The sequence below is a fragment of the Trachurus japonicus genome, chromosome 15 (assembly GCF_045865225.1).
Source record: "Trachurus japonicus isolate A0001 chromosome 15, Traja_1.0".
Classification (NCBI taxonomy): Eukaryota; Metazoa; Chordata; class Actinopteri; order Carangiformes; family Carangidae; genus Trachurus; species Trachurus japonicus.
This window is the reverse complement of record NC_140921.1, coordinates 28,360,036-28,377,904: the sequence shown is the minus strand read 5'-3', so window position 1 is coordinate 28,377,904 and position 17,869 is coordinate 28,360,036. Positions and strand designations below refer to the sequence as shown.

Here is a 17,869-nt window from a genome sequence, read left to right as displayed (position 1 = left end):
CTGCTAGGCTAATGCTCCCTTTCTGCTCCCCCTTTTAAAAATGCCGGTTGTTTTGCTGCTTTCTGGTAGCGTCAGAGCCTGCTCTAGCTTTAGCCAATCAGCGCCGGGTTAACCTCGAGCCCCACCCAGGAGCTTTTCAGGGCCCAACGGAGTACCTACCCTGGAGTAGGTACTCCGTTGGCCCCTGTAAAAGTTCCTGTAAATGGCCCTGTGGGGGAGGTTCCTGCAGTGGAAACACGCACCAACGGGGCTGGCCCCGTAAAATTACCCCGAAGTTCCTGCAGTGGAAACACAGCTATTTTAACATGGGAGTCTATGGAGACTGACTCACTGTTGAAGACTCACTTTAGTGGTGAAAGGAGGAACTGCAGTTTATGTTTGTGTGTTTTTTAAACCACAGAGCTCGAAGCTGATTTTGACTAAACAATCCCATTTCAGACTCCACTTACTCTCGGTTCTAAAACCGTCAATCATATCACATGGTTCTTATCAACAGAGATACAGTATTTCAGATACTGCTGACACGAGAGCTCTGTTAAGGACTTCAGGGGTATAACCAAAAACCAGCAACCCACAGTGATCTGAACCTCTCAAGTCCAGGTTCATACCACCCTCTCAATGCTTTTAACAGGACATAGAGGTGATGGTTCATATGGAAACCTGGACTATTATATAATATAATGATTAAATGGTATAATAAAACAAATATACAGCTGTTATTTGCGGTAAGCCAATCAAAAACAAGTGTACAACCAACAACCAATGTTGGTCACATGCAGAAGAAAGACCAGAGTCTGACCTGCTGGATGACATCAGGGTAGAGCATGGGCAGCCTCTCTGCGATCAGGGCCAGGCCTCCCATGCCGGCGAAGACCTGCAGCGGCGACTGGATGGGGTTGGTCTCCAACAGGGACTCGTCAGTTGCGGCGTCCAGACATTCGTCGCCGCCCATCATGGGTTCGTCCTCAGAGCAGCTGTTGAGCGCGTCACAGTGATCCACTGCAAGCAGAGCAAAGAGAGGACCTGTTGTATGTTCATGCACTGTTTCCACCATGAAAAGAACCTCTCACTGAAACCTAACCTTCACTGCGTAATGTACAGTATAAGTCAGTCTGTCAGGTACAGGCTGTTGCATCCTGGGACTGCTGACTGTTTCAATCGAACTGAGGACATATTCACACCTGGTTTGTTTGGAGCAATTGTTCCGAAACAGGGAGCGTTTCACCTCAAAGATTGGTTCGTTTGGTCATATGTCATTGTGAAGACAGCACTCGCGCTCGGATGTGGACGTAATCGACACAGCAACAGACACAACACACTACACGCCGCTGGTCTTTAGTGGTTCTCAACGACCAGGCGTGCTGGTTCATATTTCCCTTTTTTTTGTTGTTCCCGTTTTCAGGTTGGATTTGGGCCGAAAATTGACAACAAATGACTCGGATTGGGCCAGGACTGGGCTTCAATCGCAGTTTGGGCCGTTGAGACCTCTATTTCATGGTTTTTATTTTCCCTGGGTAACCTCCTCCTCAAAACCGCAAAACATACTCTCTGGCTGGCTGGATTTTCCATTCGGGCTGCCGTACAAACATGGTGGCGCAAGATGGCGACACTCTCTAAAGCAAGACCCTTGTTATATGTATATATAAAAAAATAATTATAAGGCTACAAAAACCTAACAAATTATATTTTATAGCGATTATAGTTTAGTTGCTGAATGGGAACAAAGCAAACAAACCACAGGTGTGAATACAATACGCCCTAAGGTTTGAAAGTTTGCAAGGGATCTTTACTGAACTAGTTTATTGCATCATAATAAGATGAAAGTGGATTACACAACCCCACCTTCCTTTTTAGTAACATGTTTATTTGTTTTCCCTATTCCCCTAAGTATGTATAGTACTGTGACCTTGTTTGCTTTTTTTAGGCCTTGAGTATAACAACAGTGCAAGGAAAAAACGTATTGATACAGATGGGCCTTCTTGGAAAAGAGTAAAGTGCTGAGTGAGCAACGGAAACATAAAAGAACAAGTAATTCAACATGCCCCATCTTCAATGGAAGCAGCATTTGGACACATTTCTGACTATATATTCTGAGGGGAAGGAGCAGCTCCATGAGACCCAGATAACCTGCAGCTCAGATGGGATTCCACATATTTAGTGTGCTCCTCACAGAAAAACCTGCGGCAGAAATATAAGTGCTCTTGTTTGTAGCATCTTGAGACACTTACAGGACCAAAAGAACCATTATGTCTTCAGTTCTACCTGGGCTTTTACTGGTTTTAAAAGAAAACCTGTTCTACCTGGAGCCAGCAGCTTATCTCCTGTCTACAGGAGGGTCAACTGCCCGTCCAAAGGTCTTTCATTCTATATTCCATCTCACTACAAACACACAAATACTCAGTGCAGCTGCAGCATCTACGGTGGGACACAGTATCTCTTTATGCCATTGTACATGACTACCACAGCATAGCCCCATGCATTTGTGTAAAAGCAGCATCCAAAGATGAAAAAGCTTTTAACCCCTGGGGGCTGCAAAGGTAAGCAGAGGAGTCTCTATGATTCAACAGCTTGTGCTCAAAACCACTCACCAGCTTTTACTCTTTCAAGTTTTTTTTTTAACCAGCTCAGGAAAAGACCACAGGATAAGTCCATTAAGTGGTGAACAGCCACTGGGCTGGATGTGTACGGCAGCACGGCCCATTTACAACAAAAACCTAAAAACATCACCACTGTGCTTCTCTTTCCATTCACATGCTTTCACAGAGCACTGAGGGCAGACACGACAGACCGACTGATGGATTTTTAGAGGAGCTTGTCGTCAATCAGCATTCACTCCCAGGATGCGTCACTCTGCATGAGTCACAGGTATTTGTGGGCTCCAGCTCTGATCAGCAGGGACGTCAACATCACACAGCTTCTACCACTGTAACCACATCTGTCCAGCATCTGGCTTTCACACCACAAACACTGTGACTTCATCTTTCTCCAAGATTTAGCCAATGAGTCATCAGTCTCCAATACTGACAGTAAAACTCATAGTAATTAAAGGTCCAGTGTGTAAAACGGGGGTAAAACCGTGACACCTAGCGTTCAGTTCTAGATTGCAGCGCTCGCTCACTTGCTCACAAAAAACGCAAAACATACTCTCTGGTTGGCTGGATTTTCCGTTCGGGCTGCCGTACAAACATGGCGGCGCAAGATGGCGACACTCTCAAAAGAAGAATTATAAGGCTACGAAAACCTAACAAATTATATTTTATAGCGATTATACACTTATACAAATATATTCATGGGTAGTATATTCAGATTTTGCAAATAAACCTTGACAATTATTACACACTGGACCTTTAACTTTTTCATGAATATTGTAGTCTTTTATAGGAGGGACAGGGGTTTTTGTACCTTTCTCAGTGCGCAGCCTCTTGAAGGAGTCGGTCTTGGAAAGCCCTGGGTCAGAGATGACTTTGGAGCCCAGCTTGACCGTCAGGTTGATGGATTGGTAGCCTTGTGGCAGCTTGCGGTCGTACAGCAGCGTCAGCAGCTGGGCCAGGGTCATCTCGGGCGGGAGGGGCTGACCTGAAAGAGTCACATCGACAACACACGTCAGACGTGAACTTTGGCACGGACACCTTCACCTCTTGTGTGTGTGGTCAGTACCTGGAAGCAGCTTGTGGTAGAGGTGGAAGACAGGCACACTGATGGTTTTGGCTGAAGGGTCCACACCAGATGAAGCGGTCAGCTTGTCACTCATCACGCGGCCCCTCCTTGATGGAGGTCGGGGAGGGGTCGATAGAGCTCGCTTGGACTGGGACTTCAAGCCTGATGGCAGAGATAGAGCTGTCACAATCATGAAGTTTTAGTTGGATTAATTGCCAAACAAATAATTGTGATTAATGATTTAATTGTCTTTTTCTAATCATTTTATGCCACTATTAAAGTATAAGTCTAAACATAGATTAATAATACACATACAGAGGTTATGCAACTAAATCCCTGATGCTAATGTCAATAAATGTTCATCGAAATGCAATTTGAATATTGAATCGAATATTAGAAATGAAGCTCCTCAAGATAAACAGTTTATGGCTCCACTTATGTGCCATTAAACCACAGAAGAAGGTGGCACAACATGATGCCATTAAAAGAGGAGCAGCCAAACTGTAAACGGTGGCAAACGACGAGAAAACTTCTGTTAGTTTCATCCAGCTGTTGTTATACGGATGATTGGAAACCATTTTAACCATTATAGCTCAGATGTAATAATTGTAACAGGCCTAGGCAGAAACAGGGAAACATCTAGGACATTAATGGCCGTTCAATAAAAAATGTTTTACAATGATCGCAACAGCTGAGCCACTGTCTCTATCAAATTATTTGTCAGGTCTCTGAGACAGGATTTAGTGAAAAACCACAAAAGCTCCAACACCCTAAACTAGTGCTGTCAGAAATATCGCGTTAGTTTAACAGCGTTACAATTTTCAAAATAAAACACTGCTCTTGGTGAATACAAGAGGCCAATGTGTGAGCGTATGTAGCTTATTTGTGTTTATTTAGAGAGATGAACACACACACACACTATTGATCGATTTTGTTTCAAATGTGAATGACTGCTCAAAGTGAGAATGTTAGTGTGAAATATAACACTACACATTGTTGTTTCCAATAAAAAACATTTGCACAAAGTAAGCCTATACACTTTTCCATGTTGATAAGAGTATTAAAATGATAATTCAAGGGAAATTTAGAATAGATAAAAATGTGAGTTAACTATGACATTCATGAGATTAATCGCGATTAAATATAATCCATTGATAGCACTACCCTAAACATGTATAATAACATGTCTGACCGGCTCTTACTATCCACCTTCACTGCACTTCCTTCCCTGATCTCCTTCACTTATTAAACAGACGTAGTTCTTAGTGGGGGTGCGTGCTGCTGCAGTGGGGCTTTACTGATGTCCCTCACTGTAAGTCACACACGTCAAGATTAAAGTGGCTGCTTTAAATGAGTAAATGTTTCCTCACAGCCGAGACTTCAGAGTGTGGGTTGTAAATGGACTGCGCTTGTATATCACTTTTATGTCCCTCGTTGCACTTAACAATACATGTCACGTTCACTCGCTCACACATAGTACATCACATCTATACCTCAAATAAAAATATAATCAAAATCAGAACTCAACCTGCTCCACAGTCTAACAGATCCAGACAAACCAGACGAGACCCTTTGTAACAAAATGTGTGTTTCTTTTGAAACCACTCACTTCACTGGCTGCAGGCTCTGTTGACTCAAATAGCACTGACTGTTTTAACTGATCCTTTCTGTAAGAGGACAATCTATACACTTCCACTTTACTCTGGTGGCTATGTAGGGCATTTGACATTGTGTACTGTGTGTGCATGGAACAGAACCGAGCACCTGAGGCCACGACGACACTGTAGTTGTCTTGGAAACCACTGTCTGCTTTCATCTTCTCCCTCTCCTCGTGGTTCTTCTTCTCCTTGTCCTCCTTCTGCTCATTGATCAGCTTGGCTGTGATGCTGGGTGTGTCTGTGTGGAGGAACAGCAAACTCAGTTTAATCAGTTTAACTTTCAATCTGAAGCTGAACTGCACTGTTTTGCACTTTTCCAAATTAATTCCCACTGAGGGATAAACATATCAATTATGTATGTGGAAGATTAATGCAGCAACTGCTGTACAGTTCTTTAATCACTACAGGTCCCTGCACTGACCAAACTCTGCTTTAGTGTTTTTCAGTCTGGTTCATGTTTAGGAGTTTTCTTCACTGGAACATACCTGACACCCGGTCCAGAACTTCAGCCAGCGTGGTGGAAATGGGCAGGTGGAGGGTGCGATACTTATGGCCGGCTCCGTACATGGGATGCTGGATCATGTGGCTGGTGGCATTGATGCGTCCTTTGTATAACTGAGAACAGAAGAAAAGTGTTTTGGGTTAATGTCCTAGAGAAATTGAAGAGACATTTCATTCTCTCTTCAGTGGAGAGGAGACGGTACAGATATCCAACTAGAGGAAGTTACCCACCGGACATGGAGACTGCAGGAAGACCGTGACCTTCTCGTCCTCCAACATGAGCTGCAGGAAAAGCCTTCGAATGAAGCCTGAGATGTTTCCAGAGATGGGCACGTTTCCTCGCTGGGGTGCAGACTGGAAGAGCTCACAGAGAACCTGCAGCCAGAAAACACAGGTTTACAACTAATACACAGACCGATCAGTGCATCTGAATGACAAAAGTCAGCAGAAGTAATTGAAATAGCTGGTGTGAGCAGACCTGCGCCATGAGCCGCTGGTTGTTGGGGTGGCAGGAGATGCACTGGAGGAAGAAGGCCACGGTGGCGTTCTCCAGCGCCGTCCTCTGCTGGGTGGTGAGACCTCCGGCTTGGCTAGAAGACGCTAGCGAATAGCGTGATCCTGAATGCTGCGGCTGGGATGGAGCGGAGGCTGCTGCCGACCCGGAGCTCAGCGGCTGACAGCCCGCATTGGCGCCGGCGCTGGCACTGGAGTGGCAGAGCAGGAAGAGCAGCGCGGTCCACAGCGGGTTGACCTCGGGTCCTCCTAACCAGTCTTTCATGGTGTGACTGTTGCCCACTTCCGTGAGGAAGCGCAGCACCGGGGCCGACAGCTCGGCGGGCAGCGGGGGCCGACTGTGCGAGGACGAGGAGGACGAGTGGTAGTGGTGGTGGTGGTGGCGTCTGTCTGCCTGGGCGGCGGGCAGAGGGAGGTCGGCGCTGGCCAAGAGGCCGATGCAGAACTGCGCCAGGCTGCGAACCAGCAGCGAGGGCAAGCCCGAGTCCAGCAGCTGCTCTATCGCCCCCGGAGACTGGGAGGCGGCGGCCAGCGTGGTCAGCTGCGACTCCGACAGGTTAGCGGGGGATCTGGCGTGCTTGGAGTCGTCGGTAAGTCCCGAGGCGCTGGTGTTGGCGTCGTGCTGCTTCTTGCCGTCGTCGGTCATGGACAGGCGACAGTGCTGAGCCTGAGAGTGGCTGGCGCTGGGCGCAGACACGATGCCCATCCAGGACATGAGCAGGGAGAAGTAGCTGGGATGGATGTGGCACATGGAGCACAGCAGACTGTCCACCGCTTTCTTCAACACAATGTTGCATGGCAACGACATGGACCAGTTGTACAGGAGCCTGGAGGGACAAGAAAGGAAAGAATCAATCAGGAATTCATGATGTATATTTGGATGTCTGTACATTCAATTTATATTTGTTTTGGTGCCTTTCTTAAAACTTCTTAGTTTTTCTGTGTGGTTTTTGTTTTTGTTGTTTGTATGTTTGCTTTTTGTTTGTTAGTTTGATTTTCTTTGTTTTTTGTCCTGTCATGTATACTTTTGTTATCTCTGTTTTTTTGTTTTTATTTCTAAAAAATGAAATGGAAAAATTAAAAAAAAAAAAAACTGATCACAAAAAAAGGAATTCATGATGTCAGCCAGCCTGTGACTATCAAGGCATATTCATGATAATGGAAGAAAGTTACTAAATGATTTACACAGCATTCATTTACCTTCATTATTCAACAAATAATATTATTCACTTTAAAGTTTCTTAACCTGAATTTATTGATAATAAAAGGGGCGTCATATAGTCCTCACTGCAGCCGGCCCCGGTTCAAATCCCCCAGTGTGCCCTATGCTGCATGTCATTGCCTCTCTCTCTGCCTCTCCATTTCCTGTCTATCTCTACCATCCTGTCAATTAAAGGCAGAATGCCTCTAAAAAAAACCTTGGAAAAAAAAAGACAAGTGATTCCATGTCAAGGCTCCACTGTAGAGTCCTGCACTGTGTATCATGTGCTTTCACACACACAGAATTTCCCTGATTCACTCACTCAGTCCAACATCTCCCAGCAAAAACAGAGTAAAGACATTTTGATGTCATGCTGACATGCCACTGAATTGATTGACCGATTGGCAGCTTTATTTGCTTATTTTTTCTCTTCTTTAGAATAAAAGGACGAAAAAAAAAGAAAGAGGAGGCCATTTATTACTAAAATGTATGGACTGAATTATAATTTAACGAATCCTTGTACTTATATATGTATGATGTGGTGATAAGAGAGAGACTCTTACTCAAAGAGCTCTCTGTTGAGCAGTGCGGGGAGGTCGTAGTCCACGGGCAGCTCGTAGCTGTGCCACAGAATGGCTGCCACACAGTGGAGGTGGGAGGGGGAGGGCATGAGGAGGCCGTACTCCCTCAGTGAGGCCGAGGAGGTGCCGGCCCCGGCGTATCCCATCGGCCCACTCATCTTGTGGGCTGCTACCCGCGAAGAGTCGTGTACCCACTGGAGGAGCGCCTGGATCCTGAAGGGTTCAATTCAGAGCATTGTCAGAAGAGTGTCTGCAATAGCACTGTTTCTCATTGGTTGGTTTTCGTTACCGAGGTGCCAACAGGAAGTTAGCGTACCTGTCTTTGGTCCCTGAGTCCTGTGTGGTTCCCAGCTGGTACAGGATGTCGATGGTGGAGTCTGAGGAGAGGCCGTTCAGTCGGCCAAACAGCAGAGGACTGTTCAGGTCTACACAGAGAGACAAAGACTAAAGTGAGGACAACAACTCATCTGTTACCCAGACAACTGAAGGCTGGAGGAGGATCTGAAGTTAATCACAATACAACTACCTGAACTGAAACCTGATACTGTAAGACCTGCATTCAGGTTTACTGAATAACATTCATTAAAGTCTGTCTGACTGTTTAGGTGTGTGTCAGTGCGTAGAGACATGATGCTGATTGTAAACAGGAGAAAGAATCTGAGTGGAGCTACAGAGGGTACATGTATGCACATAACGTCACGAATTCGCTGCGGTTACGCCCACTGAGTGGCAGAGCCGGAAAAATGTTAAATCAATGAAAGTATCAAACCGATTATCGATATGTCTAACTTTGTCAGCATGTACAGCATGCATTTCCTAACAGAACTAGTTACATTCAAGCACCTGTTTTCAATGACGGAAAGTAAATTCACTTTTTTTTTTTTTTGATTGATAAACTGTGTTTACTGTTTCAGGTGTCATAGTTACAATGATTAGACAGATGAATTAGTCCTCTAATACATCCTAAAGTTTGACATGTCAGAGTTTTTCAGTATAGAAGCAACTCAGGTTTGAGTGTCGGGAGTTACTGTCTGGATGAAAGTAACAGCTGTAATCTCGTCCCTCTGCACATTAACAATGAGCCTGTCTGTCACTCTGCTGGTACCTCGGTCACACTGTGTGTGTTACAGGATTGATTAAAACACACAACGTAAACAATGTGACTGTATCGGACATGTAGACACTGAAGGAGGAGGGCAGAGACCAGCGGTTCATTTTGGTTTCTGTTTAAATCTAATGGCTGTTTGAATAGGTAATTTTGAAATGATCAGTGATTTCTGGCAACACGTTTTTCCGAAGACCAGATGGTTTTGTTGAGCTGGTACGGATCACTGTCCAGTCCTTCTGACCTTGATTTGTTTTGATACAACATACAACCCGGTTCATCCTTCACCACATTCGGGGAGGTCTGTTTTGCCACTCAGTCTGAATGAAAGGGGCGTAGCCCAGGGGAACGTGATGTAAACGCATACCTTCTATTAACATGATGAAGTTAAAAGATGTGGGTGTCAGATTTACTTGTTTTCAGCTCCGCCTGATGCTCATTTAATCTAGGTTAACTAATAACTGCACTGATTTATGTCACATCTTTTCATGATAGATACTATGATAGAAGATACTATGGTTTTATCACCATGTCCTGGACATTTGTCCCAGTTTGATTCTTAAAAACATCTGCATATTTTGGTAATGATTATAGAGAAAAGTGTGTTTTCTCAATGTTGAAATATTTAGAGGCAGATTCCTCATTTTTCATTTTTCTGTATTTTCAACTAACCTGTGCATCTGAACAAAGCACTCTCTTATACTTTGCATTTCAATTAGCTGAAATGTAACTTTGTTGCTGATACTGTTTCATATTATTCAAATCAGCTGTTAACATGCAGCAGCAGCAGCAGCAGCAGCAGCAGCAGCAGCAGCAGCAGCAGCGCAGCTTGTGGTGACTCACTGGCCGGGTCGGTGCCAGAGGCGGCGCAGTTCCTCAGCAGAATGTCGATGAGCTTGAGTCCGATGCGGGTCGACTGCAGGCCGATCTTGACCAGCACGGCCTCGATGTTGGGGGAGTGCATCCCACAGTAAGGCGACATGAGCAGCGCCGCGCAGGTCTGCAGCAGGTTGGCGGTTGGCGCCGCGGCGCTGGCCATCATGGCCTCCAGGTCGCTGACGTGCGTGAGGCAGTGGTGGAGGAGGCGGAGCCACCCGATGCTGCACAAAGAGGGACAAGGTCAGAACAGAACAACACATGTACACAGGAGATGATGACATTTTTCAGGAATTCCCACGGGTTACGTGACTCCTGTGGGAGTCAATTTCACCTAAAATGTAAATGGTCTGTATTTATATAGCGCTTTACTATACCTGAAACGATACCCAAAGCGCTTTACAGTACATCACATTCACCCATTCACACACACATTCACACACTGATGGCGGAAGCTGCCATGCAATGTGCGAACCATGACCCATCAGGAGCAAGGTGGGTAAGCCCAAGGACACTACGGCAGCAACTGGGACAGAGCGGGATTCGAACCACCAACCCTCTGATCATTGGGCGACCCGCTCTTCCACCTGAGCCACTGCCGCCCCTCTAATCACATGATTGGGCAAGAGTGTGAGTAAAAATTAACGGGAGCAGAAGGGAGCGGGATCTATGACAACAAAATCAACGGGATTGGACGGGACTGTCTGAAAACCATGATGCATTACATTTCATTTCAAAATAAATCGATATCTGATTTTGAACATTTCTCCCAAGCCTTGCACTTAAAATCACCGTGTCACCAGGTTGTAGTTTTCATTCAGCCTCACAACACTGCATCACAAGAGAAAAGAACTACACCGGAAATTAGTACTACATCCTGTAATGACCGTGAAAACTGCAACGTGCATGTGCGTGATCTCTCTTTAACCAAAGATGGAGGCGGATAAATGCGATCGATCGATTGTGTTTATCACTACTTTGGTTATTAGTGGTATTGGTGGTTTTGTTTAAATGGGAAGTATTGAAAGAGGGTCCAGTGTTAACTAAGGTAGACATAGCGTGACCATGTACTGTAAAATTTTAACTGCGGTAGAAAAACTGAGCAGGATTGGGTGGGAGTAAAAACGGATGGGAGTGGGAATGTGTTAAAGGTTTGGTTTGGGGTTGGGACAGGATGGGATTATTTTCTGTGGGAGTGGGATTGATTTTGAAACCCTCCCTCAGGATTGGGCAGGACTGGGATTTTTTCTGTGGGAGTGGGAAGACGCGGGAGTCAAAATCCACTCCCGTGTCATCCTCTAGTCTAAAGCAAGCGTGGGTCTCTGGTACCTGGTTTTGGAGACCTGGTCCTCAGAGGGCAGGAAGGGGTTGTTGACCGTTGCAGAGGAGGTGTTCCCGAACGCCGTCAGGCCCAAGAGTTTAATCTGAGACAGACCCAGGGTGCTGGCATCACGAGGCCGGTGCAGCCTCAGGCAAACGGCCGAGGCCACCTCCGCCTTCAAGAGCTGGATCTTTATGTACGTCAGGCCGCTGGTGATGACGGGCGTGGAGAGGGGCAACATGTTGACCCCGTCTGCGCTGATCTCCACGGAGACTGAGGACGGGCACGCTGGTTTTACAGAGGAGGAGGAGGTGGTGAAAAAGAAGAAGAATGAGATTTGAAATAGGAAATGTTTTGTTGAACTTAGCATCATTTGTAAGGAAAGACAAAACATTTGATGTCAATTAATGACTTGAATACTTCAAACTTAAATATTTAAAATATTTTATTTATATAATTAGTAATGTAATTATATTTTGACAATATTTGATTCTACACATTCACAGTGTTGTAAAATGATTGAATGTATAATAATCGTGATTATTTTTCTGACAATAATCGTACCAAGAAAACCTATAATCGTGACATCCTCATCCTACCTGAGACCCTGATTGATTTGAACATATTAAGAAGAAAATATTCCATGACTGAAATGATGTTATTGAAATGATGTGTCAAGACGGAGACAGACGGACTAACCTGACTGTCACTGACACAGAGACATAAAACCTGGAAAATGTGGATGTTGCGAAATGTTTGAGCGACTGTTGTGGAAATGCCGCTACTCACTGGCTAGAGAGGCCAGGTGAGGCTGGATGTGCAGCTCCTTGAGCAGCACGGCAGCAGGAAGGTGGATGGTGAGGTCACACCAGGCCTCCTCTGGCAGGAAGATGTAGGACCAGGCTGCGGAGCGCGCTCTGCGGTGGGGGGGCGTGGCCTGGAGGAGGACCTCCGCTGGCTGGGCGGTGGGGCTGCTGGATGTGATGGTGCCTGGGAAGGACAAGCAGTTCATTTAGACTGAGAGCAGAGTGGGTGGGCGTTGGTTATTGGATTGGACTGGACTGTACTTTATTGTCCCGAAGGGAAATTTGTTTTGGGCTCTGAGCCACTGCAATACACAAAACAATACATACAAAGTACTTTCACACAGTTTACACACATTTAAAACAGTGAAGGGTGCTTCCACTCTATACAAATAAATCAATAAAATCAATAAATACGTAAAACTGATCAAAGCAGCAGCTCTTTAGTTAGAGTGCTATGTGCGCAGTGGTTCGATATGGAGAAAAACTAGACCAGTAGAATAAAACCAACGGTTCATAAATAAACCAAAGTACTACATTCACAGTGTTTGCATATAGAAATAATAAAACAATAAACCATACAAAAATGGTAAAACTGGTCAAATTAATAAAACCTACAGTTCTGAAATAAAGTGCTACATATTACTGTTTAGTGCCTTAATGGCGGAAGGGATAAATGAGTTCCTATATATATTCAGTCTACTTTTTGGAACTCTGAGGCTTCAACCTGAGGGCAGCACATCAAATTCTGGGTTGATGATGTGTGTCAGGTCGTTAAAAATCTTGTGTGCTTCTCTGAGCAGTGATTTCTCATAGCAACCTAAGATAGTTCTGCTCCTCCCTCCCTATGATTTTCATGGCGGGTTGAGCCAGGTGTGCAAGTTTAGACTTCGCTAGTGCCGAGGTATTGCCATACCATACATACACTCTAAAAAATCGTCTGGTAAAATAAAAACATAATCTTGTTGTTCACACCATACAGCCTGAGTCTTCTCAGGAAATACATTCTTTCTTTTTTGAATGGATTCAGGTAAAAGTTAAAGCACCTAAAGGGGCGAAGTTGTGGAGTCCCTCGGCGTTGTCCGGCTCAGACGTCATCACTCTGGCTTTCAGGTTTCCGTCTGCAGCCTTCCCAGGGCCCGAGTCCAAGAACTTCATGATGGTGGACACCATGCTGCGTGCTGTATTCACAATGGCCCTGGTGCTGGTCACCATGTTGTTGCAGATTAGCTGTACGCCACCTGGTTAGAGACAAGGTCGTTAGGTTCAACTCATGTGCTCCTGTATTCAGCCACTTCAACTCTGACACTAACAGGGTTTTTTAAATTAGCCTGAGTTGGTCCTTACATAGAAATGATGGGGAAGTATTAACATGCAAGTAACTTTAAACAGATATTCTCTTCATGGTAATAATTTCAATAATTCTTGAAAGTATAGGAAGTATTTTGGTGTTTTGATCGACGCCAGTTGTCCAACCTCTGATAAACTTGGAAGGATAATAATAAAGCCTATACAATGTTTTCCTCCATTCATTTAGTAGCTATGCTGCTGGGTTATGAGTACTAAAATGTCACATACTCATCAATATCCATGAACTACTAATGATTCTACTTGCGCATTATGAGAGCATGACATCGTCTGAGATAATCTTGGAATTCCAGGGCTTTAGACTGCCCCTAAATGGGGGTATTTTGCGCCTAAAATTTTAGAGTGTGCAAGAAAATTTTTCATTTACTTGTGCAAGTTCAACCAGTAAATTCGCTGTTTTGTTTTTTTTTCTTTTACCACTGGTGAAACGTAGAAGGGGAGAGACTCAAACTATCTGTCATTACAGGTGGCAGGTCAATGTGTGTGAGGATCAATGAGTGAAAAGAAAATGTGAATATTTGCTTTGCAAGTTGATTTACAGTGTGCGCCTACATTTTCTGCTTACACTCCTAAAATTTTAAGTAAAAAAGGTTAGTCTGGAGCCCTGAATTCCCACTCCCACACCCTCTCATTCATCAGAACTAGAACCACACAGCCACTACATGATGCCAACAAAATGCTCCTGTGTTTGTTTTTTCTGAGGCAGTGGTGAAGAACCTACCCATATCATGGAAGGCCTTGAGAGCTTCACTGGTGTCCAGCACTCGCAGGATGAACCACAGCAGAGGCTCCGACAGCTGACACGTGGAGAGAGAGCCCTACAAAATGTAGAATTAAAAAAGCACTCACTGTGTTTCTTGCTATTTCAGGGTAAATACAGGAATCTTGAAGTTAATTCTAATATCTTTTTAAGACTTTTTCAAGACCTTCTCAATATTTTTCAATACCTCACCGCCACTTCAAGCTGTAACCATTTATATCAGTGACACCAGTTCATCTTTGTTTTTTAATAAAATGAATAAATTCACACACTTAAATACCTTCAAAATTTAAGACTTTATAAAGTTGTGAAAAGACTTTTTAATACTAACGGTCTTAATTTTCCCAAAATTGATTTATCACCTTTTAGTACTTTTCAAGACTCTGTGGATACCCTGTATTTGTTGCACTAATGTAAGGAGGGATTTAAACAGCAGATCATTAAAGGCCGAACAGCACGGCCTGATTCTCACCTGTCGTCCCATGTATCCACAGGCCATGTAGGTGAGGATGGGCTGCAACATGACCTGCACCGACGTGGCCCTCTTACTCAGGGTGGTGAGGATGGTGAAGAGGCCGTCGCCCACGGAGATGGCGTCCAGGCCCCCGTGGAAGTTCTCGTGTTTGGTCAGGTGGAGACCGCTGGCTCCTGTGGGACAGAGGGGAGAGAGGGAGAGGGGGGGTCAGCAGTTACAGTGGGTACTAGTTTCATTTGGACGTTTCCCTCACGTAACGCGTGATTCACGCGTTGCGTGAAATTGTAGGTCACACTGTAGCTACTAGGTGGAAGCATCGTACTGAGATGCAGCTCAAAAGATTTTGGGGTAATTCCACGTTTGACCACAACGTAGCTGCAATGGAGAGTGGCGCTGTTCATAGGCCATAGGTACTTCATTTGCAGCTGTGGTCGAGAGAGCTAGAGAGTGGATGGAGAGAGGGACCGCTACGCCGGTCAATCAGATCAATGTTGTTGTTTTTATTGTTTCACAGTGGTTACAGTAGCCTACGTTCAACAGGATCAGTGGTTCTCAGCCTTTTGGGGGTCCCCTGCATATCTTTGATCTCTCCTGTAGCCTGGCTGGGTGGCTCCAAGTTTGAGGAGCGCCGGGTCGATTGATACACTTTTCATTAAACGTCTTTTTCAAAGATGATGTTATGTACACAAACATTTGTATCATGTGATCAACAACTCACATGTGTATTCTCTTAGTTACAAGTGTAATTTAACACATATTGGATGATCGCGATGATAACTTTGAACGTAAGTTGACATTTGTCTCAAACGCCCCACCTATGCGGGTCGTTAGAGACACAGAGGAGGGACGGTTGAAACAGCGTTTTAAACAGAAACTACTGTCATTACTCTCGTTTTTATGCAGCATATCAGACAACATACTAGTGTACTCGTCATTGCCAAAATGTCACATAATTTCTCACAATATAAATAGGTCACATAAATATTTTTGTCCCGTGCGTAATTGTCAGGATCCGCATTTCGATTAAACTCGCCTTTCTTCTTTTGTACGAGTTGTTGGACGACTGCATTTTCATTTTCATTTTCATTTCATTTCATTTTCCCCTCACTTTGCTGAATATCTGTTGATTCATGTCATAAACACGTTTTGTTCATTAAAAATATCTGGTGTTTATTAAAAATATGTTGTTCATTCAAATCGGTTGTTGTTCATTGCAAAACAATAGGGTATTAATTCGGTGATTTATATACATATTTTGATCGCGCAGTGTGACCACAATCACTACGCACGGTGGCGTGAGGGACATTTGAAACAGCTGTATCAATCGTCCCTGCAGCGACTACTGACACTTCAACCTGCATCCAAACATTTAGCATACTGTATCTGTCGGGTGCTGTCTCTTATCCGGTACAAAGTGGGAGATGACAGAACTACTTTAATCGAGGGAAAGCTACATTGTTGCGAGTTGACTCCGGCCGGCGTGTGCGTCTGTGAATATTATCGTTTGTCCCGGACTCCCGGTCATAGTTATCTCAAGGAAATTTAAATCGAATGCAACTGGACTTGGTTATTTGTCTGGTTTCTGAAGCTTACGACTTACACAAATGAAACATTCGATTTCTGGGCATTTATAGCCTACCTCGGGCCGACAATAGCTTATTTTTTCTTCAATTATTGTTTTCATCTACAGTTATATTTATCATAATATGCCCAATTCGGGAGGGAGAGAGAGGGGAGAGAGTGCCGCGGTCACGTTACATAATGTAAAGCGGCGTTCACACCGGACGCGATAGACGCGAATATAATCGCGCCAGACGCTTTCATCGCGCCGCTTGGTCATTTTGGATCATTCGCGTCCATCGCGTCATTCGCGCTAGACGCTCCGCCCGTTCATTTGAAAACCGGTCTCAACCTGCTCTCTTTCCACGTCAATCATGGCTGATATCACCACCGTTGCTGCACTGTACTACTGCTGTACAAGTCTCAGAAACACCGGAAAACCACCCGCCGTCCTGTCTGGGTTCACTGTGTGTGTGTGTGTGTGTGTGTGTGTGTGTGTGTGTGTGTGTTCACTCTGTGTAGAAGACGGCAGCGGTGCCACACACAGCTCAAATACAATCAGCTTCTCCTTCATGTTGTTCTGAGTGTAAACAACCGTACAGAGAAGTGACGTCGTCGGCTTGAACTCGGCGCTGATTGGATGTCACGGCGCGATGCCGCCTGAAAAGTTCAATATTTTCAACTTTATTCTCGCCGCTTCAGACGCGCCGCTTCATTCGCGCCGCGTCTCATCGCTCCAGACGCTCCATTTGCGCCGCCTCCGCCTGAATCGCGTGTCATCGCGCCATTTACATTGATTTTCAATGTAGAGTTGCCGCTCCATTCGCGTCTATCTCGTCCGGTGTGAACGCCCCTTAACAGTTTCCAGAAAAATACAAAACAGGATATTTATTCATGTTACCATCTGTTTAGGTAGATAAAGGTCTCAGTCACATTTGAATAAAAATAATGCAATTAGGCTAAATATCATAGGATCTTTTTTTTTTTAAAGATAAGCCTATTTTATTTTTAGTTCCATAATTCAGAGATGATTTTCACTTAACGAAATGAAACGAAACAATGAAGCCTACAGTTTTGTCCTCCGGCTTATGAAAAGTGTGAGGAGAGGTAGCTACTGTAAGAACCGGTTTTTCTAAGCTGACTGAACAGCTGTGTGAAGTTCTGTGGGGGGCAGGGCTGTAGCCTACTTGAGTGAAGTATCCACAAGCACACCTATTGATCAGAGATAAATGAAGGTGATAATGTGTCGCTGATGTTTCTAAGCTGGTCCTACAGACCGCTGCATATAAGCCCCACTGTAGCATTTTCACCCAGCCTCGCTTTCAATAAAACACACACTAGCATTCTATAGCCTAATTGCAATCAGTGAAATATATGAAATCAATATAAAACACAATTTAAATATGAGAGTTGCTGTTGCTCTAGTTTAATAGCGCTGCAGCTGCATTTACCGTGCGCCCCTGTCTGTATGTGAACCTGTGTCTGTCTAT

The 17,869-nt window shown here is 44.6% G+C and overlaps 1 protein-coding gene across 12 annotated transcripts in view; it reads right to left on the bottom strand.

Moving 5' to 3' along the window:
- Positions 1-17,869, bottom strand: part of birc6 (baculoviral IAP repeat containing 6) — a 169,842-nt gene that overhangs the window by 82,196 nt on the left and 69,777 nt on the right. For 7 of the 12 annotated variants that reach the window (XM_085800868.1, XM_085800877.1, XM_085800873.1 and 4 more), the window contains exons 46-60: positions 14,817-14,992; positions 14,306-14,402; positions 13,263-13,457; positions 12,203-12,403; positions 11,422-11,701; positions 10,060-10,316; positions 8,428-8,536; positions 8,094-8,324; positions 6,295-7,156; positions 6,048-6,191; positions 5,801-5,930; positions 5,422-5,553; positions 3,658-3,819; positions 3,403-3,576; positions 800-1,023 (exon numbers count right to left, since the gene is read on the bottom strand). In XM_085800868.1, the coding sequence (XP_085656994.1) occupies positions 800-1,023; positions 3,403-3,576; positions 3,658-3,819; positions 5,422-5,553; positions 5,801-5,930; positions 6,048-6,191; positions 6,295-7,156; positions 8,094-8,324; positions 8,428-8,536; positions 10,060-10,316; positions 11,422-11,701; positions 12,203-12,403; positions 13,263-13,457; positions 14,306-14,402; positions 14,817-14,992 (3,374 nt within the window). The remainder of the gene's footprint in view (positions 1-799; positions 1,024-3,402; positions 3,577-3,657; positions 3,820-5,421; positions 5,554-5,800; positions 5,931-6,047; positions 6,192-6,294; positions 7,157-8,093; positions 8,325-8,427; positions 8,537-10,059; positions 10,317-11,421; positions 11,702-12,202; positions 12,404-13,262; positions 13,458-14,305; positions 14,403-14,816; positions 14,993-17,869) is intronic. The other 5 variants (XM_085800872.1, XM_085800875.1, XM_085800880.1 and 2 more) reach the window with 1 other exon arrangement.